We start from the raw sequence: 15,604 nt of genomic DNA on the forward strand, positions 1-15,604 counted from the left end.
CTTTCCTGAGACTTGCCAAAAAATCCCCTTTTCCCTGCTTCTCATTCCAACAATGTGCATTAGATCTGCAGCCCTTCTCTGCATGCCTGTCCCCAATGGGGGCTGTGTTTTGCTCCCTGAGTGGTTGTTCCAGGGCTTGTTCAAGCTATTTGAGAAGTGTAACTGACTTCAGGTGAGAGAGGCAGCAGTGTGAGGCACCTGCTGCTGTGGCACAGATGTGTCTGAAGTAAGCCTGAGAGAGATTCTTGTGCTAATCTTCAGGTAAAACAGTAACTGCATTGCAGTTACTGTGTGAAGCCTGCTGACTCTTTGGAAGCAGATAATTGCTAACAGTTCAACCAAAAAAATTTATTAGGGAAGGACAGTGAGTTTCCAAATACTCCCTTTTTTGAACCCTTTTTCATGGCTTTGGAGAGAAGAAACAGCAGCAGGGGGGAATGACAAGACACAGGCTTGGTTCCTGACTCCCTCTGCTGGCATCCCATGAAAGAACACCAGTGACAGCTGGGAATAATCTGACCTTGCTAACACAGCCACACTAAACAGCAAGTTGGATTTTTGGTGTTTTCAGTTTTAGGAATTTAAAACACACTTCATATATGTCACAACTCTTTATATCAAATACCAAAAGATGTAACTGTCAGGCAGTGACACGCTTTAAAGCCTGTAAGAGAAAACAAAAAAAAGAGAAAACTATCCTTCTAAGATTGTGCCTTGCTCACAAAACCCCTCTGGTTTTAATGAATGGAATGCAATGTGGACAGATGTATTTTAGGTAAAGCAGTGTCTGGGATGCTATCCTGCTATCTAGCAGTGCTGTCCATCCAGGATGGTGAAGTTTTGTGAAAAGACCACTGTCATTTGTCATTCTCAGGATTCTGCTTTCCATTTTTTGTTCCTAGCACCCTGTTCTGGACGAGCCCATTGCAGAGGCTGTCTGCATTATTGCAGACACGGACAAATGGACGGTGCAAGTGGCCAGTAGCCAGAGGCGAATGATTGAGAATAAACTGGGAAAAGAAGTGTTAGTCTCCAGTCTCGTCTCCAACCTGCTTCATTCCACTCTTCAGCTTTACAAGCATAATTTATCTCCAAACTTTGTAAGTCTAAATGGAAATCATGAGGGTGATGGTTTTGAAGCACACTTTAACGTCACAGGTTAAAGATATGTAAGGCTCTGCCTAGTGTTTGTACTCACAGTCAGTGCAACTTCTGGTGTAGCTGTTATGATGCCTATCGAAATCAAAATCTAATCAATCTAATCAAAACAGCTGCCTCATTAATTTTGATTTAACATGTAATCAAAGGCTTCTGCTCAAAAATGAAAGGCCTGCCAGTGACCTGTCTCACCTAGACACAGCCACAGAACAGTCAGCAGGGGTATGGGATCTGTGCTTTCTGGTTTGATTCTGTCTTCTCCCTGACACAACTCTCTTTGCTTTTTAGTGTGTGATGCACCTGGAGGATCGGCTGCAGGAACTCTACTTCAAGAGCAAGATGCTGTCTGAGTATCTCAAGGGCCAGATGAGAGTCCACGTCAAGGAGCTGGGCATGGTGCTGGGGTATGGCCACAAACTTCTGCCAGCAGTGCTACCCTGGGTGTCTGGGTGCCACATCCTCTGCCTGGGCTTGTTCCTGAGCACAGCAAAATGGATTCCCAAATGTGGCCAGAACTCCTAAGTTACCATGGCTTCAGGCTTCTCCTTAGCCATTGCTCAATCATAAGGATCCCCCAGTCTTTGTGTCTTCCCTGCGAGCAGAATGATGGGCTCAGCACTCTAGAGCTTATCAAACTCCCTTCTCAGCTGCTCAGTCGTCACTGAACAACATGGGGCACCTGATTCCTCCAGGCTGACTTTCCCTACATGGCAGGAAACACTCTCTGTGTCATGTAAGGCACATAATACATCTCTGTGGGTGTGAGACATGCACAGAAGAGCTATTTAAGGAGTGTTTATAGAAGGCTCTGAGTAGTTTTCCTGCAGAGGATGAGCAGGAAGGCACACAGAGCATGTGTGATGCTGGACATGGCAGCTTTAGCTGGTCCTCTGCTCCAGTTCTGTGTCCCCCAGCTATTATTCCCTTTATTCTGAGGTAAGGCAGCAATTTTTCTTCCCCCATCTGCTTCCTCACCAGTTAGTTGGCCCTGTTAAAAAGCCAACAGACAGGTGGGAGTTCAGGCAGTGCTGACACTGAGGGAGCAGGCACATCTGGAGGGGTGGGAGGTCCAATTTGGCAGCTGCAGTGTGTAACCCATGGCCCAAGTACAGGTGCTGGGGCTCGAGCAGGCAGTGTGGGTTCTGACACGTGTTCAGCCCAGTGATGTTTCAGGCTGGATTAAAGATGACTCTTCTGCTTCCTTTCAGGATTGAATCCAGCGACCTCCCCTTGCTGGCAGCTGTAGCGAGCACTCACTCTCCCTATGTTGCCCAGATATTACTTTAAAATGCCAGAGGCCACAGACTTTTGACTTTTTGCCTCTCTGGAAACAAAGTGGAAGACAACTTGTTCTGGCTCCTTTCTCTTTGCAGCAAGTAAAACAAACTGCTTGTTGAGCTGCAGCACCTCCATATATGACTGCACAGTGTGCAAACAGTTGGAGACTTCTCTTTCTCCTCTACTACTTGGCCACTTACAAAAAAGGATAAAGAAAAGATAAAGGAAAACTGAGTAAGCCCAAGATTTCCACCACTGGAAAGCAGAGATTCTAGCAAAGCTGAAAAGATGCATTTTTTTTGCAGTTTCTGCCACAATGGTTGACTGTGACTTATACTGGGAAATGGAGGAAGAACTGCTCTGAGAAATACGTGATGCCATCACCCCTTACAAACTGAAAAAGAGAGCAGCTGCCTTCAGCCAGGCTTCAGCTGCTGAGGATCACGTTAGGATCTGTAATTCTCAAGCTGCAATGATTTGTAAACAACTTCTACTTTTTCACGTCATAGTCCAATTCTGAATACTTCCCAGAGGAAGAATGGGGCAGGGGCCTGGGATTTTTTGTAAGAAGCTTATTAATAACAGTCAGCTACAGAATTTATTTATGATCTTTCTCCTGGGAAGAGGAAATAGTGGGGGACAGAGGGCAGTGGAGAACGGAGGAAGAGGCCAACAGATAAACTAGCAATGGAGATTCTTGGCTGGATGCTGTAACCAGTATTAAATGTTTATAATGTTTAAATGTTGCTTTATACTAAATGATGCTTTTCTTCCTCAATGTAATCAAAATGTTAAAAACAAAAATAATCTAAAGAGAACGTTGGCTGAAATTTCCCCATGGGTTCCCCAGAATGACATGACAATTACCTCTAACTTTTTTATGATCTCTAAAATCTTGGACCATCATATTCTTTTTACAGCAGTCAGTCAGCTATTGAAAGAATTAACTAGAAATAATTGTACCAAAGCATTGGGGACAAAATAAGTAGACTTATTACCCTTAATTGCTCAGGTAACTAATTGATACATTTTTTAAAACCGTTCTACAAAAAAATGAACATTGATTACACCACAGTGTAGTAATATCCAAATTATTTTTTGACAAATATACTCTTGCTGCAGATGACTCCCTTTTCTACTCACTTGTGTAATTACCAGCAGGAAATGTTGTTTATTTATTCTCAGCATTTCTCTTTTACTCAGCCATCACTGGTTTTGTCATTGTATATACAATAGCTGTACGAGTAGCTGATGGACCCAACCTGGTGTAAGTAATGTAAATAGACAGTGGGAGGTGGATTATGTTTTTGAAGGCTCTACTACCTCAGTTTAACTGGAGACTTCATTCTAGGCTTTGTTTTGCATATTTGTCCTAGCAGCCAATTAATGTTGCTGATTTTTAGCTTCTGTTTTCATCTGTTATATTTAGTATACTGAATTTCATGGATTATCCACACAAGTAGGAGGCACGTATTCACTTGGTCGCTAAACTCTATCCAATTTCTATAAATACGTCATTCTGTAATCATCTTTTCAATAGTACAGCACGCCTGCTATTGTTGTTTGCAGAGTTACTTTAAGTACAAATCTATTTTAACCATTTGATAAACTTGAAAACAATAGGAGAGATCCCTGCCCCACCTCTGTCAGTGGCAGAACTCTCCTCCCTTCCTTCTCTGGGGCCAGGATTCACTTAGAGTAGTTTTTCAGTACTACTTAAAATCTGTCACCTAAAACTCTGTTTGAGGGAGATCTATGTGGCAAACCAACCTCTCCCTTCCATGTAGGACTGAGTCTACATCAGGAAGTGACCCCAGCATTAATACAGGCAGTGTCATTGGAAACTCTTTTGTATACAAAATCTAATGCTGACTGCTGCAGGGGAAAACCTCATGTTTAATATGTGATCCAAGGATTTGTTTCTCCCATTTTTCAAATGTCCTTTCCTTGCCACACAATTATATTACATCTGGCTTTTGGAATGAGCACAAAACAGGGGCCCAGTTGTGTAAACACATTTCTAATGAAATATAGGCTTGCACTCAGAACATGAATGTTTAACTCTTTGCTAGGATATACGGTATAGGCAGTGGTTAGGATAGCATGCTGTGCACAGACTGGCAGTGGTCACCTGGCAGTATCTGTGCAGCTGGGGCTGGCAGAGGAGGGTTCCTGCCTGCCTGGGGAGGTTCCATGGTGAGTTCATCCACAGCACGTGCCCAGAAAGCTGGGCAGCTGCACCCTCACCCTGCCATCCCCCAGGACTGTGCTTAGAATGATCCTTAGAGGAGAACACTGATCCTCATTTGTGTTGTTATTGTGCAAATTGTTGGGGTCACTTTGAAATGGGTTTGACTCACCAGAAGGGCCCTTGCATGGCTTGCAGTGAGTATTAACATGAGACTAGAAGGAGGTGGCTCTTGGGTGGCAGCTTCTCTGCTTCCCTCTGCCAGCACCACTCGGTAATGGCGTTAATGATGTGTTCATTCAGTCCCAGATGGAGCTTCCTCGCCATCCTCCCACAGTGCCAGTCCCTCCTGGCATGGCAGCACCCTCTCCACCTCAGAGAGTTGTGGGCAGAGCACAACCAAAACCTTGGTGTGATGGGAAGTTTTCCTGTGAGTTGACTTTTTGGGTACATGAACAATGTGGTACGTATGTCTGTTTGTTAAATAATATGAAAAGGGATTTTTACAGGATATTGCATTGACTTTTTAAAATATATCACAATTCTTTTATGTGAATAGAAAACTAATGTTTGATTTCTTTTTTCCACTATTCCCAATCTCCATTTTTAACATGTCTTATTTTTCTGGCTGAAACCTAAGTGTACTAGGCACACAAATTAGCAAATTGGATTTTGTTGCAATTGGCAAACACTGGGCTGCTAAGAACAAACAAGTGTTTAAAAGAACAGATTTTACACCTTGCATATGTTTTCCCTATTAGTTCTTAGAGATGTTTTATGACAATTTTTTGCTTTCTCTAAATTATTTAGATGGTGGTACTTGTAAAATGCTGGGTAAAATGTACATACTTGTTATCTCTTCTGTTTTTGTATATATTTCCCAAGATGTGCACTTGTATTATAATAACCATTCCCAATTTTAGGGGAAATTTGTGCAATAAATACAGTATGTCAGTTTAGTTCTGGTACCTTTTGTGTCCCTTTTTTGACATGTGCTGAGTCTGTTGGTGAGTGAACCATCTCACATTTGACATCTGTCTCCCCTAGGTTGCCCATTTTGGGGCATTGGTTCTGGCACTTAGCAGCACTGCAGCCATTTATTTTGGGATCTCATAAGTAATTAATTGTTTCAGATAGGAATTTGTGAGTGAACTTGCTGTCCCTTCAGCTGTGAATGTTGTTGGTCCCCAGAAAACAATAGTGAGATGGGAGAGAGGTCCTGATCTTCTCTACTGATGCTTGACTTTGTGTGAGGTGAACAAACATAAGCAGGAAGCCTTGTCTTCCACTGGCTCATACATTCATTCCTAAAGTGACCTGCAAAGATATTTGTCAGGAAAAACAATTAGGAAGATGTAGCAGAGTGTACAAATGAGGCTTTAGAGCATCTGGGTTAAATAAGGTCCTGTGTTCCCAAAGAATGGAAAAAAGACAAGGAGAAGATGGAAACCTTTGCCCGAAGCAGCTGCATCTTCTATTTTTGATAGATGCTCCGTGTTTTCCTGCCATGGTGTGTACCTGCCCAGGTGCCCTTGCCACATGCAAGGTGCAGGATGAGCTGAGGGATGAGCTGAGGTTAGTGTCCCTGAGCCCTGTCTTGCAGTGACCAGCTGCTGGGCAGGGAGCACTGTGGGTCCCACACTCAGCACAGCCAGACAGCACAGGAGCCTTCTAGGATTTCCACTTGCACCTGCCAAGTCCTGTCTTGTAAAAGGACGCCCATGATGGAAGGGTTTGGAAGATTGGAATTTGTCCTCTCAGAGGAATGAAAGCCACAACAACTGACTCTTGGGTGCTTAAACTGGTCCTGTAACGCCACCGTGAGGCTTCCCTGTGCACAGGGATGAATTGCTCTGGCTCTGCCATCTCTCTTGGCATCCCAGGTAACACTCCCAATGGCTCAGTGCTCCCTGTGGGTGACTCAACAAAGCAATTAACACAGGATACCTTGCCTTTGGATACTGATAACACAGGAGGTTATTGCTGGCCTGGTGTACTTGTCCCGTGGTAGATTCACACTGAAGGTGCAGGCAGCTCCAGCAGAATCTGCAGCAGAAGATTTTCGACTTTAGCTGGGAGCTCTGCTGTGGAACACTGAAGATGTGCACTGTCAGACCTCCTGCAGGGCTTCTTGGGCTGAGTGCACCTGACAGAGGGCAGAGAATTTTGTGTTACCAGAGTAGACAGTCATGAGGTGTCCTCCTGACGGGGATGGCAAGAGTAGCTGGAGTCATGTGTCTGCGTGGGTGTTTGGCAGCAATGATGTGAGCAGTAAATTCAGCAGTATAATCACTGCAGCATCTAGAAAATGCTGATATTAAGGCCCAGAATTTATTTCCTTTTTAACTTTCCAGCTAGACTGGGACATAGCACTTGCTAACCAATATTCTTAATGCATTGTTACTTGTTTTCTGTAATTCCCTTAATTTTCCTGAAACAAAAGTGAAAGCTAATTCACTTAGCTGAGGCAAAGACAGGAAGGAAGCTACAGCCCCCCAAGTACCATGACATCTCTCATCTCCCACATTATTTCCAGGGGTCTGCAGAAGAGGATATGATTTTTTTTCTGTGTGGCTTAGAGCAAAATAACCACAGGACAATTTCTGGAGCCAGGGGTGGGAAGCAGCTCGGTGTGTTGGTTGCATAAAAGCACAGAGCTCCTAACAGCTCTCTGCTGAGCTGCTGTTGCTTTCTTCTCCCTTAAACATTTATGGTTAAAAAACAGTGGCCTTGTAGTTGGAGGTAAAAGTAAGCAGAGAGCCTGGAGATACATGTCTTCTGAGTCTCTGTGCTGCAAGGAACATCTCTGTTTATGTGCTGCAGCATGCACATTCTGTTCCAGCCATGCCCTCATTTATTTTGTGGTACAGGAGCAGTTACAGGCTTTGCACACCCCCCTGCAGCCTTCTTGTCTTCCCTCTGTACAATCAAATCATTTTTGCTGTTGCTACAGGCAGATCTAAACACTTCAGATTTTGAAAAGTGTTGCTGGTGTTGGCTGGAGATCCTTCTTTAGTGGAAGCAGCGCTTTTCTGTTTTGACTGCCAAAGAAGCACAAGCTCAAATCCTACGGGATCTGTCCAGGCTTTTGGAGCAGAACCTGATTCCCCAGCAGCAGCGGCTTTGCTTTGAGAGTCCTCTGGCAGAGGAGCTGGAAGCTAAATTATCTGTGCCCAATAAGCCTGATATCTCTCCCAAAGGGGTGGTTAATTTTCCCATTGCTGTGGTCAGTGGGAAGGAGCAGACATTGCAGGACAGGCAGCTCAGCACTGAGGAACAGGAGTGAGAGCACCTGCCCCGACTGGCACAGAAAGACATGGGGCTGTGGGTCCCCACAGGAACCTGGTGGAAGAGCTGCTGTGACTCTCCTTTCACCGAGGGACACTGCTGGGCAGCATCTGCCTCAGCAGTGCCTGCTGGCCTGCAAGCCTGTAAAGTTGTGTGGCCTCTGGAAATGAACAGTTTCACGTGAGCCATCACCTACATGTCACTTGGGTCTTGCTCAGGCTCTCTGCTCTCTGGCAGCTTGTCTTCTGCTAGAAGCATAGTAGCAGCAAGCAGCATGTTACTCCCATGTACTTGTTTATTTTCATTACCAAAAATATTTGTACAGCAGCAGAATTTCATTTCCAAAACCTCTGTGTGTTCCAGCTGTTTGTTCCCAGCAAGAGCTTAAGACATCTGCTCCGAGGGTGGGGATCAGTGCCTGGGCTCCTGCCTTCAGCCGTGCCCCTGGGAACCGGCTGCAGCAGGGCCCGGAGAGCTCTTCATGCCCGTCGCTGGTAAATATGGCACAAGAAGGTGCAGGAGTAAAGGCAGGTGACAGCAAGGAGCTGTGGTTTGGGATAAGGAAAGGCTGCCTAAAGCACATCAGGAGTGGTTTGTGGTGAGACGCCCGCAGCACCTCCCCAGTCCCGCATGGCCTCAGAGGACACGGCGGGGACACCTTCCCCAGCCAGATGAACCCAGTGCCGGGCGCTGCCTCCGCCGGCCCTGCTGCCTGTGGCCCCGTGCCTGAGCAGTGCCGCGGCGGCTGCAGCTGTGTGGGCAGGGCAGTGTGTGCAGGGTCCGGCCCCGCAGTGCCCCACAGCCGGCCCAGGGGCTCTGCGGAGCGAGCCCGCACAGGGGCTGCTCCCTGCTGGGCTGAGCCGGCCCCGCAGTGCCCCACAGCCGGCCCAGGGGCTCTGCCGAGCGAGCCCGCACAGGGGCTGCTCCCTGCTGGGCTGAGCCGGCCCCGCACACTCGCCCCGTCTCCAGGCCCGGCTTCCCCAGCGCTCTCCCGGAGCCCCGCAGTACAGCCGGGCAGCGGCTGGGTGCTCAGGCGGCGGAGCACGATGAGCCATCCCGGCCCAGCCAGCAGTCCTTATTGCAACATCCCAAAGGAAGTATCTGGGCCGCAGGCTCGTCCCGGATTTCCAAAGCAGCACGGGAGATAAGCAGATGCCTTTTTCTTATGGCTCAGCTGCTCTCCCTTGCCCCAGCTGTGGGCAGGCCCCTGGCTGTGAGGGAAGCGCCCTGTCAGGGTGCCGGTGGTGACTTCTGCTATGATTCACCTCTCATTCCACCTTCCTGCTTTCAGTTTGTTGTTTTCCTTAAGGACCCGCAACCCAGCACCTTTAGCAACAGTTTTTCTGTAGATAAAGCCTCTTAGAAATGAAATTATAGACTAAGAAAAATCTTAAGGAAGAACAAGACAGGTGGCAGGATGGAAATGTCCTGCTCTGGCTCATCTTTTTTGCCTTACAAAATCAGAACCTTGTGTGAACAGGAGGGAGCCGCTTCCTCTGATGCAGGTCACAGGGGAGCCCTGTGGGGCCAGGGGTCAGGGCCATCCCTGGGCCACTGCCTTTTAGCCCATAAAGACATTGTTTAATTGCTGCTATTTTTTGGTTTGAAGATTTCATCTACCCTGTGCTTTCTAAAATACTGAGGGAGAGGCACCCTTCCTGACCATGGTGCCTTTGCCTGCTCCCATTGTTCAGTTTCTAGCACTAACCAGAGTGTCTGTTTAATCTGGAACTTGCTTTTCCTTCTTTGTTAACTCCTTAGGATGAGCTTGGATTCCACTGGTTGGACAGACCTTGTTTTTTCTTATGGAAAAGCACTGAGGAGGAATGGGGAGCCGTGCAGATCATGTGAGGCTCTTCTGTGCTGGAGAAATTGCAACCAATGCTGCTTTCATCATTATTTCCTGCATGAGCAGGATGGGCTGAAGTTGCAGCTCTGGGACACATCAATGTGTCACTAGTGGCAGTGCTGGGGCCAGGTGGGAGGCTGAAGGTGAAGTTTGTCCTAGGTTCTTAATGGAAAACAAAAGTTTTCCTTAAGTGGCATTGAAAATGAAGGCAGAGTTTCCTATGGAAGTGCACGTAGCTCTGCTGAGGAAGAACATTTCCTTGAGAAATGAGCTTCTTACTTCCCAAAAAGGTTCATTAATTTAGTTTTCTTGGCTAATCAAATGGATTTCTAGAATATTTTCACTAATGTCAACAAAAGAAAAGTGTTTTGTAAACAGCTTGGAGCCAGCGTAGTGCAGTGGTGAGGGTGCCTGGAGGCAAAGCCCAAGTCTGTGCAGGGCTGAGCCCAGCAAGTCCCTTGGCCAGCTCCCAGTGCTGACACAGGGTCACTGGTGGGACATCTCCTGAGCAAACACCCTCATTGGGGGTGGCAATGGCAAGAAGTCACTATGCTACAAAGGTGTCTATAGACAGTGACTTTAGGTCAGAGTGTACCTGTGGGTTTATATGGTTGATTTTCCTGCCAGGGATGCTTTTCACTTTGGAGAACTTCAATGTGTTGGAAAGACTATGTTCATGATTTTTTCTATAGTTATTTCTACAATCACTTCAAAATTACAGCCATGAGCAATTATATTTTTCAATAGCTTATTGAGTGCACTGCATCCTAAGAAATTAACTACCACATTTTCAAGGAGTACATTTATTAATAGCAGCTGTAACTAGAAATCTTGTCTAATTTTGATCACTAACAGTGGGTTTAAAAGACATGAAAAAATAAGGGCTTCTGTTTCATGTATTAACAATGAGTGATAAAATTTGTGGGAGATATTCTGAGTGAACAAAAAAATTACAGCTGCGTTCCTTGTGCTGCAATAATTACTGATCATGCACTTTATTCTTTAAAGCTGTTTTTCTTGTACAGTTTAACTAAAGGTCTTGATCTCTGTCATTTCACATGACATTGTTTTGAGGCTGGTTAGGCTGTAAAAGGCAATAGCCTGAGGGAGAATTTATTTTTCAAAATAAAACTTGACTCTCCAAACTATTTCTTAAATTATAGGGTAGTGAAAAGCAGGCCTTTCCCATGGAAACAGAGTTTTTTAAGAACTGTAGACTTGAACTGATTCAGTATTAAAATCAAGGGTTCTATCTTAGGCTGGTAAGAATGCCCATTGCTCCTGGCAACTGCAGGTCTTCACAGCTGTGAATTGAGAGACATGTTTTTCAGGGGAAAATAGTCCTTAACCTAAACAAAACTTTTCAGATATTTTGAGGCTGACCTTCTCTTCCTTGTCTGTTTTTCCCAGGTTGTCTGGCTGGGGATCTGCTGACCTCACTGGATTGCAAGCTCCTACAGCAGCTCATCCTTCCAATGAAGGAATCATGGGCCCTCCTGGAGCCCATGCAGGGTTTGTCCAGTGCAAGTCATTAGTCTCAGAAATAAGGGGTGAATTCCTGCTTTTTCAGGATGTGAACAACAGAGGCAGGATTGGAGGAAAGAGGAAATGTCTTCATCAGAAGTGTCTGTCCTCTGCCTTTATCACTTACAGTCATAGCATGAAAGCTCATTAGGTGTGATTTGGCTGTTTCCTGTTCAGGCTGTCAATTAAAGAGGCAGCTGAGCAGCATTGCTGGAGCATGTGGTGGTCTCATTATCTCAGCAAGGGAAACACAGAACCCTCACCCCCTCCTTGCCCATGGTGTTCAAATTAAATGGTTTTAAATGAAGAGAGGGTCAGTTTAGGTTAGATGTAAGACAGAAGTTTTCTGCAGTGAGGGTGGTGAGGCCCAGGCACAGGATACCCAGAAAAGCTGTGTCTGCCCCATCCTGGAAGTGTTAAAGCTGAGGTTGGATGGGGCTTTGAGCATCCTGGTCTAGTGGAAGATGTTCCTGCCCATGGCAGGGGGTTGGAAGAAGATGACCTCTGAAAGTTCTTTCTAACCCAAATAATTCTGTTATTGTATAAGTTACTGACAGCTTCATCTGTTGGACCACCATCACTGCATTTCCAGTTTTGGGGTGTTTCTGACACCTGTCTCCAACTCACAATTTTGCCAGACCCCAGGACATGGCTTTACTGGTGATTCCCACCTTGGGCACAAGGTGCTGCAGAGCTCTGCTCTCTCAGTTTCTTACTGCAATACTCTTCTTGCCAATTTTAATTACAGATTCTTTACCATGTGTATGCACATCCTGGGGTGCATTCTGGGGTAGTTCCTGCTCAGGGTCTCCTTAACTGCAGACCCACAAACTGTTTCCATTTCTCTTGGTACCTTCTTCAAAAGCACAGCACTTTTGTAATGCCCTCCTTGCACAAGACCCAATGACAGTTCACAAACTACTACAGCAATAGTTTATGTAAAAGAAAACACTTCTACTGCAAAGGCAATTTTGCCTTGGATAAAGAAGACAATGAAATCCAACTGTTCCAATGAAATGGACTGCCATGGAAAATGTCTGCCACTCTGGAAAAAAAGTAAGTCACTAAAGCAGTTTGAAAAAAAGTAGTGAGACAGCTGCTGGTACCATCTCTGGTTTTTAGTGTGCTGGAATGGCACTGAGAGTATCCTTGACACAGGTAAGGCAGTAAGGGCACTTAGAAGGCAGCTCCACTCAGCTTTCTAGAAAAGTCAAAGGTTACTAGTTCACTAGTGCAGTCACTTCATACGCACGTACTGAAACTCATATTTCCTTGACAAGATTTTTTGTTGTGTCAGGGTTTTTCTGGAAGTCAGTGTGCTTCCTGTGGGCCAAGCAGGTCACTGTAGGAACTTCATTATGGGTAGAGGCCCTTGGCCCTACCAGGGAAACTTCTAGTGTAATGCCCTGGAGGAATCTGCCACGGGCTTTGAGAATGCCTTGGTCCTTGGAGTGAGACAAAAAGGCTTCCCCCGTGGTGCTCTGCAGCACTATGTTAATCCACCCTTTGCCCTGCCCTTGTACCTCCCCTGTGCCCACAGACCATTTTGGCCCCTGACCCCATACTTAACCAGGACACTGCATTGATTTCTCTCTTTTGTCACTGGACTTCTTCAGCATGACTTTGCAATAAATCTCGCTGGAATTCTATACAGGAGACCCTTCCCATCTTTCTTTGCTGACCTATCTGTGATGTGTGTGTGGATTCAGTGACTGGCTGTGCCTGCCTGAGTGGTTTCCTCAGAAGATGCTTTCAGAAAGGTAGCAGCAATCACCATCCATTTCCATGCTGCTACAATTGTGTTTCCTTTTTAATAGAAATTGCAAATACATTTCCAAATACAGCTCTGGAAATACCCAGCAGCCTCCATCACCTCTTCAGTGTTCTGGTCTGGGGAATGCTTATGTCTCAGCTTTCACCTACATGGAGTGAAATGCCTAAAAATCTCAAGAAATTGCAGCTGCCTTAATGTCATCACTGGTATCCTACCTAATAAATATTTTCCTAAAAAAAATCTAAGTCCTCTCTCTCTGAGGAAGAAGACCACTTCCCTTGGGGTAAGCAATCATAGGTAAGTTGTATTTGTGTATTTGGGTGACATCTGTTTTACTGGGCAGGGCACTCAGCTGTGCACTCAACAGCTTGCATCACCCTCTGATTCATACAATCATCTGACCTTCATCTAACTGCTGCTCTGCTTTTATTTCCTTTTCTCCTTACAAGTTACAGTAAAGGAAGTTCTTCCTGTGCTCCATACACAATGCTTCCTTTCATTCAACGTTCGGTTGTACTTTTAGCATTTAAAAAAGCAACCAGTACAACCATCTACTGGAAAAGCCCAGGATGAAATATCATGTCCCTCTCCCCTCACATTTACCCCCCCTGCAGACTACATGCACTCCAGGAGTTGCTGTACTTTGGACACAGCCTCACTTCCTGGGTGAAATCCCAGCTGGGAGATTCTGCAGCCCCTCAGAGTGGGATGATGGGGTTTGCAGCAAGGGTTCCTCCCTGTCTGGTGTTTGGAAAGGTGAGCATGTCTTCCAGGAGGAGTCTAACTCTGCGGGCTTCTGGTGCTGTACCTTCAGCTCCCGCTCTGCCCTGCTGAGGCCGTTCCTCTGGGTACACACTTGTGTCCTTCCCTTGCAGCTGAAGAAGGACAGCCATCTCCCTGGATGTCTCAACTTTCTGAAGCATGAAGGTAAAATAGTCTGGGGGTCTCTGAGCAGGAGCATCTCAGGTGTCTGAGGCAGGAGAGCTTCAGCTCTCTGTGGTCGGAAGAGGCCACCACAGGCTTTGGGATACTGTTGGAATTCAATAACCCTTGACACAGAATTACTGCATGTTACCAAGGACAGGGTCTCTAGAAGGAAGGGAGGAAAACCACATTGAGTGGAAGAAGAGTCATCTGCAGATCTTTCTAAAGCTAAAAATAGTTAGGATTTTGTCTGCAGAAGACAGTTTGTCCTGTTATGCTGCTACCATCATGTGAGCAGGCTGTATGCTTCTGCATTTGAAGACTAAAACTGACATGCTGAAAACAGGAACTTTCTGGAAATTCCGCATGCCGGAGATTTAATGGTTTCAGTGAGTGTCCTGATATCATCTCATCCATATGGCTGTGCTTGGATAGGGGAACTAAACATGTCATTAGCTCTGTGTGACAGCTACAGCTGGTCTGTAAACTGCACAGATAAAATTTGCCATAACAGAAGCAACTCCACCAGCCTAAAAGTAAACAACTCCCCGGGTAAGAAAATAGTAAGTTAGATTCAAACTCAAGCTGGGGACCCCAGCCAGTCCCATTCAATCCTGAATGCAGACATCTAGTTGGTCAGTGAGCTGGGTGGTGTTGAGACCTTGACCAGTTGGTTGTTCAAGCATGGCAATTTTCAACCCCCTATAAAGGGGGTGTTATCAACAATCGTGGGCTGTTGTTGTGTGACCTTTGGATGAGTTCAGTCATGTGCCTGTCTCCAAAACTGCGACCAAGCACAGCAGCTCTATAGGGTCATTGAAAGTCAGATAAGAGTTCATAAGGAATCATAAAGGATGCCCGACATCCTGTGAAGAGAGATGATAAAAGCAACTGCCCCTGACAGTGAATGTTTCAAGGTGAGGGAACCCAGTTTAAGAGCATGGAGGAGCTGAGCTCTTGCTAACTCATGTCAGAAGGAGTTGTTTATCCCCTCTTCATCAAAAAAATCAGACTAACAGCATCAACATGTGACTAAAACCAGAGGATGATACAGGGAATTTTGGCCTTCATAACGTTGCAATGACTTCACCAAGCATTCTTGGCTCCCAGGCCTGGACTGAGTCTACTAAACTGTGCAACATTTATTCATAATCAAGTTATAGTTTATACATGCACAAAAACACAAACACACAGACCTGTATCTTCCTACAAATGCACCAAATGTGTGCAAACAATAATCTGATGCTGGCTGAATTGCCACTGTGGTCTAAGCTGCGATAGCAAAGCTTGTGGTCACAAAGAACCTGGACATCAACAGCAAGAGAACTGTAAGAAGTGCAAGTCTTCCCCAGCCTTGGTCTCGATTCAAATGCTGTAACATTTCTCGTAGGATTTCACAAGTAAGTAGCATGTATTTGATTGCATAAAGCAGTGAAATTGCCAGTCAGGCATTTATTCACTGTTTCTTAATCTAGATGATTGCCAGTTAAGAAAAAGTCTAGACTGTTGGCCTGTTCTTTGGCAGAAAAGAAGTTTTTTATTATTTTTCCACATGCTCGAAGAATTACTCCATTTACTTAAAAAAGGGGAGGGACTGACATCCTATTTACTCTAATTTTCA

At 45.5% G+C, this 15,604-nt stretch overlaps 1 protein-coding gene across 5 annotated transcripts in view; it reads left to right on the forward strand.

Annotated features, from left to right (window-relative positions):
- The window catches only part of FNIP1 (folliculin interacting protein 1), a 419,816-nt gene that overhangs the window by 58,760 nt on the left and 345,452 nt on the right, over positions 1-15,604 (forward strand). For 3 of the 5 annotated variants that reach the window (XM_079319629.1, XM_079319632.1, XM_079319631.1), the window contains 3 exons: positions 903-1,100; positions 1,447-1,562; positions 2,367-5,583. In XM_079319629.1, coding sequence (XP_079175755.1) covers positions 903-1,100; positions 1,447-1,562; positions 2,367-2,445 — 393 coding nt within the window. In that variant the 3' untranslated portion in view covers positions 2,446-5,583. Of the gene's footprint in view, positions 1-902; positions 1,101-1,446; positions 1,681-2,366; positions 5,584-15,604 lie in introns of those variants that run through there. The other 2 variants (XM_079319628.1, XM_079319630.1) reach the window with 1 other exon arrangement.

Source organism: Erithacus rubecula (genome assembly GCF_903797595.1).
Source record: "Erithacus rubecula genome assembly, chromosome: 16".
Lineage (NCBI taxonomy): Eukaryota > Metazoa > Chordata > Aves > Passeriformes > Muscicapidae > Erithacus > Erithacus rubecula.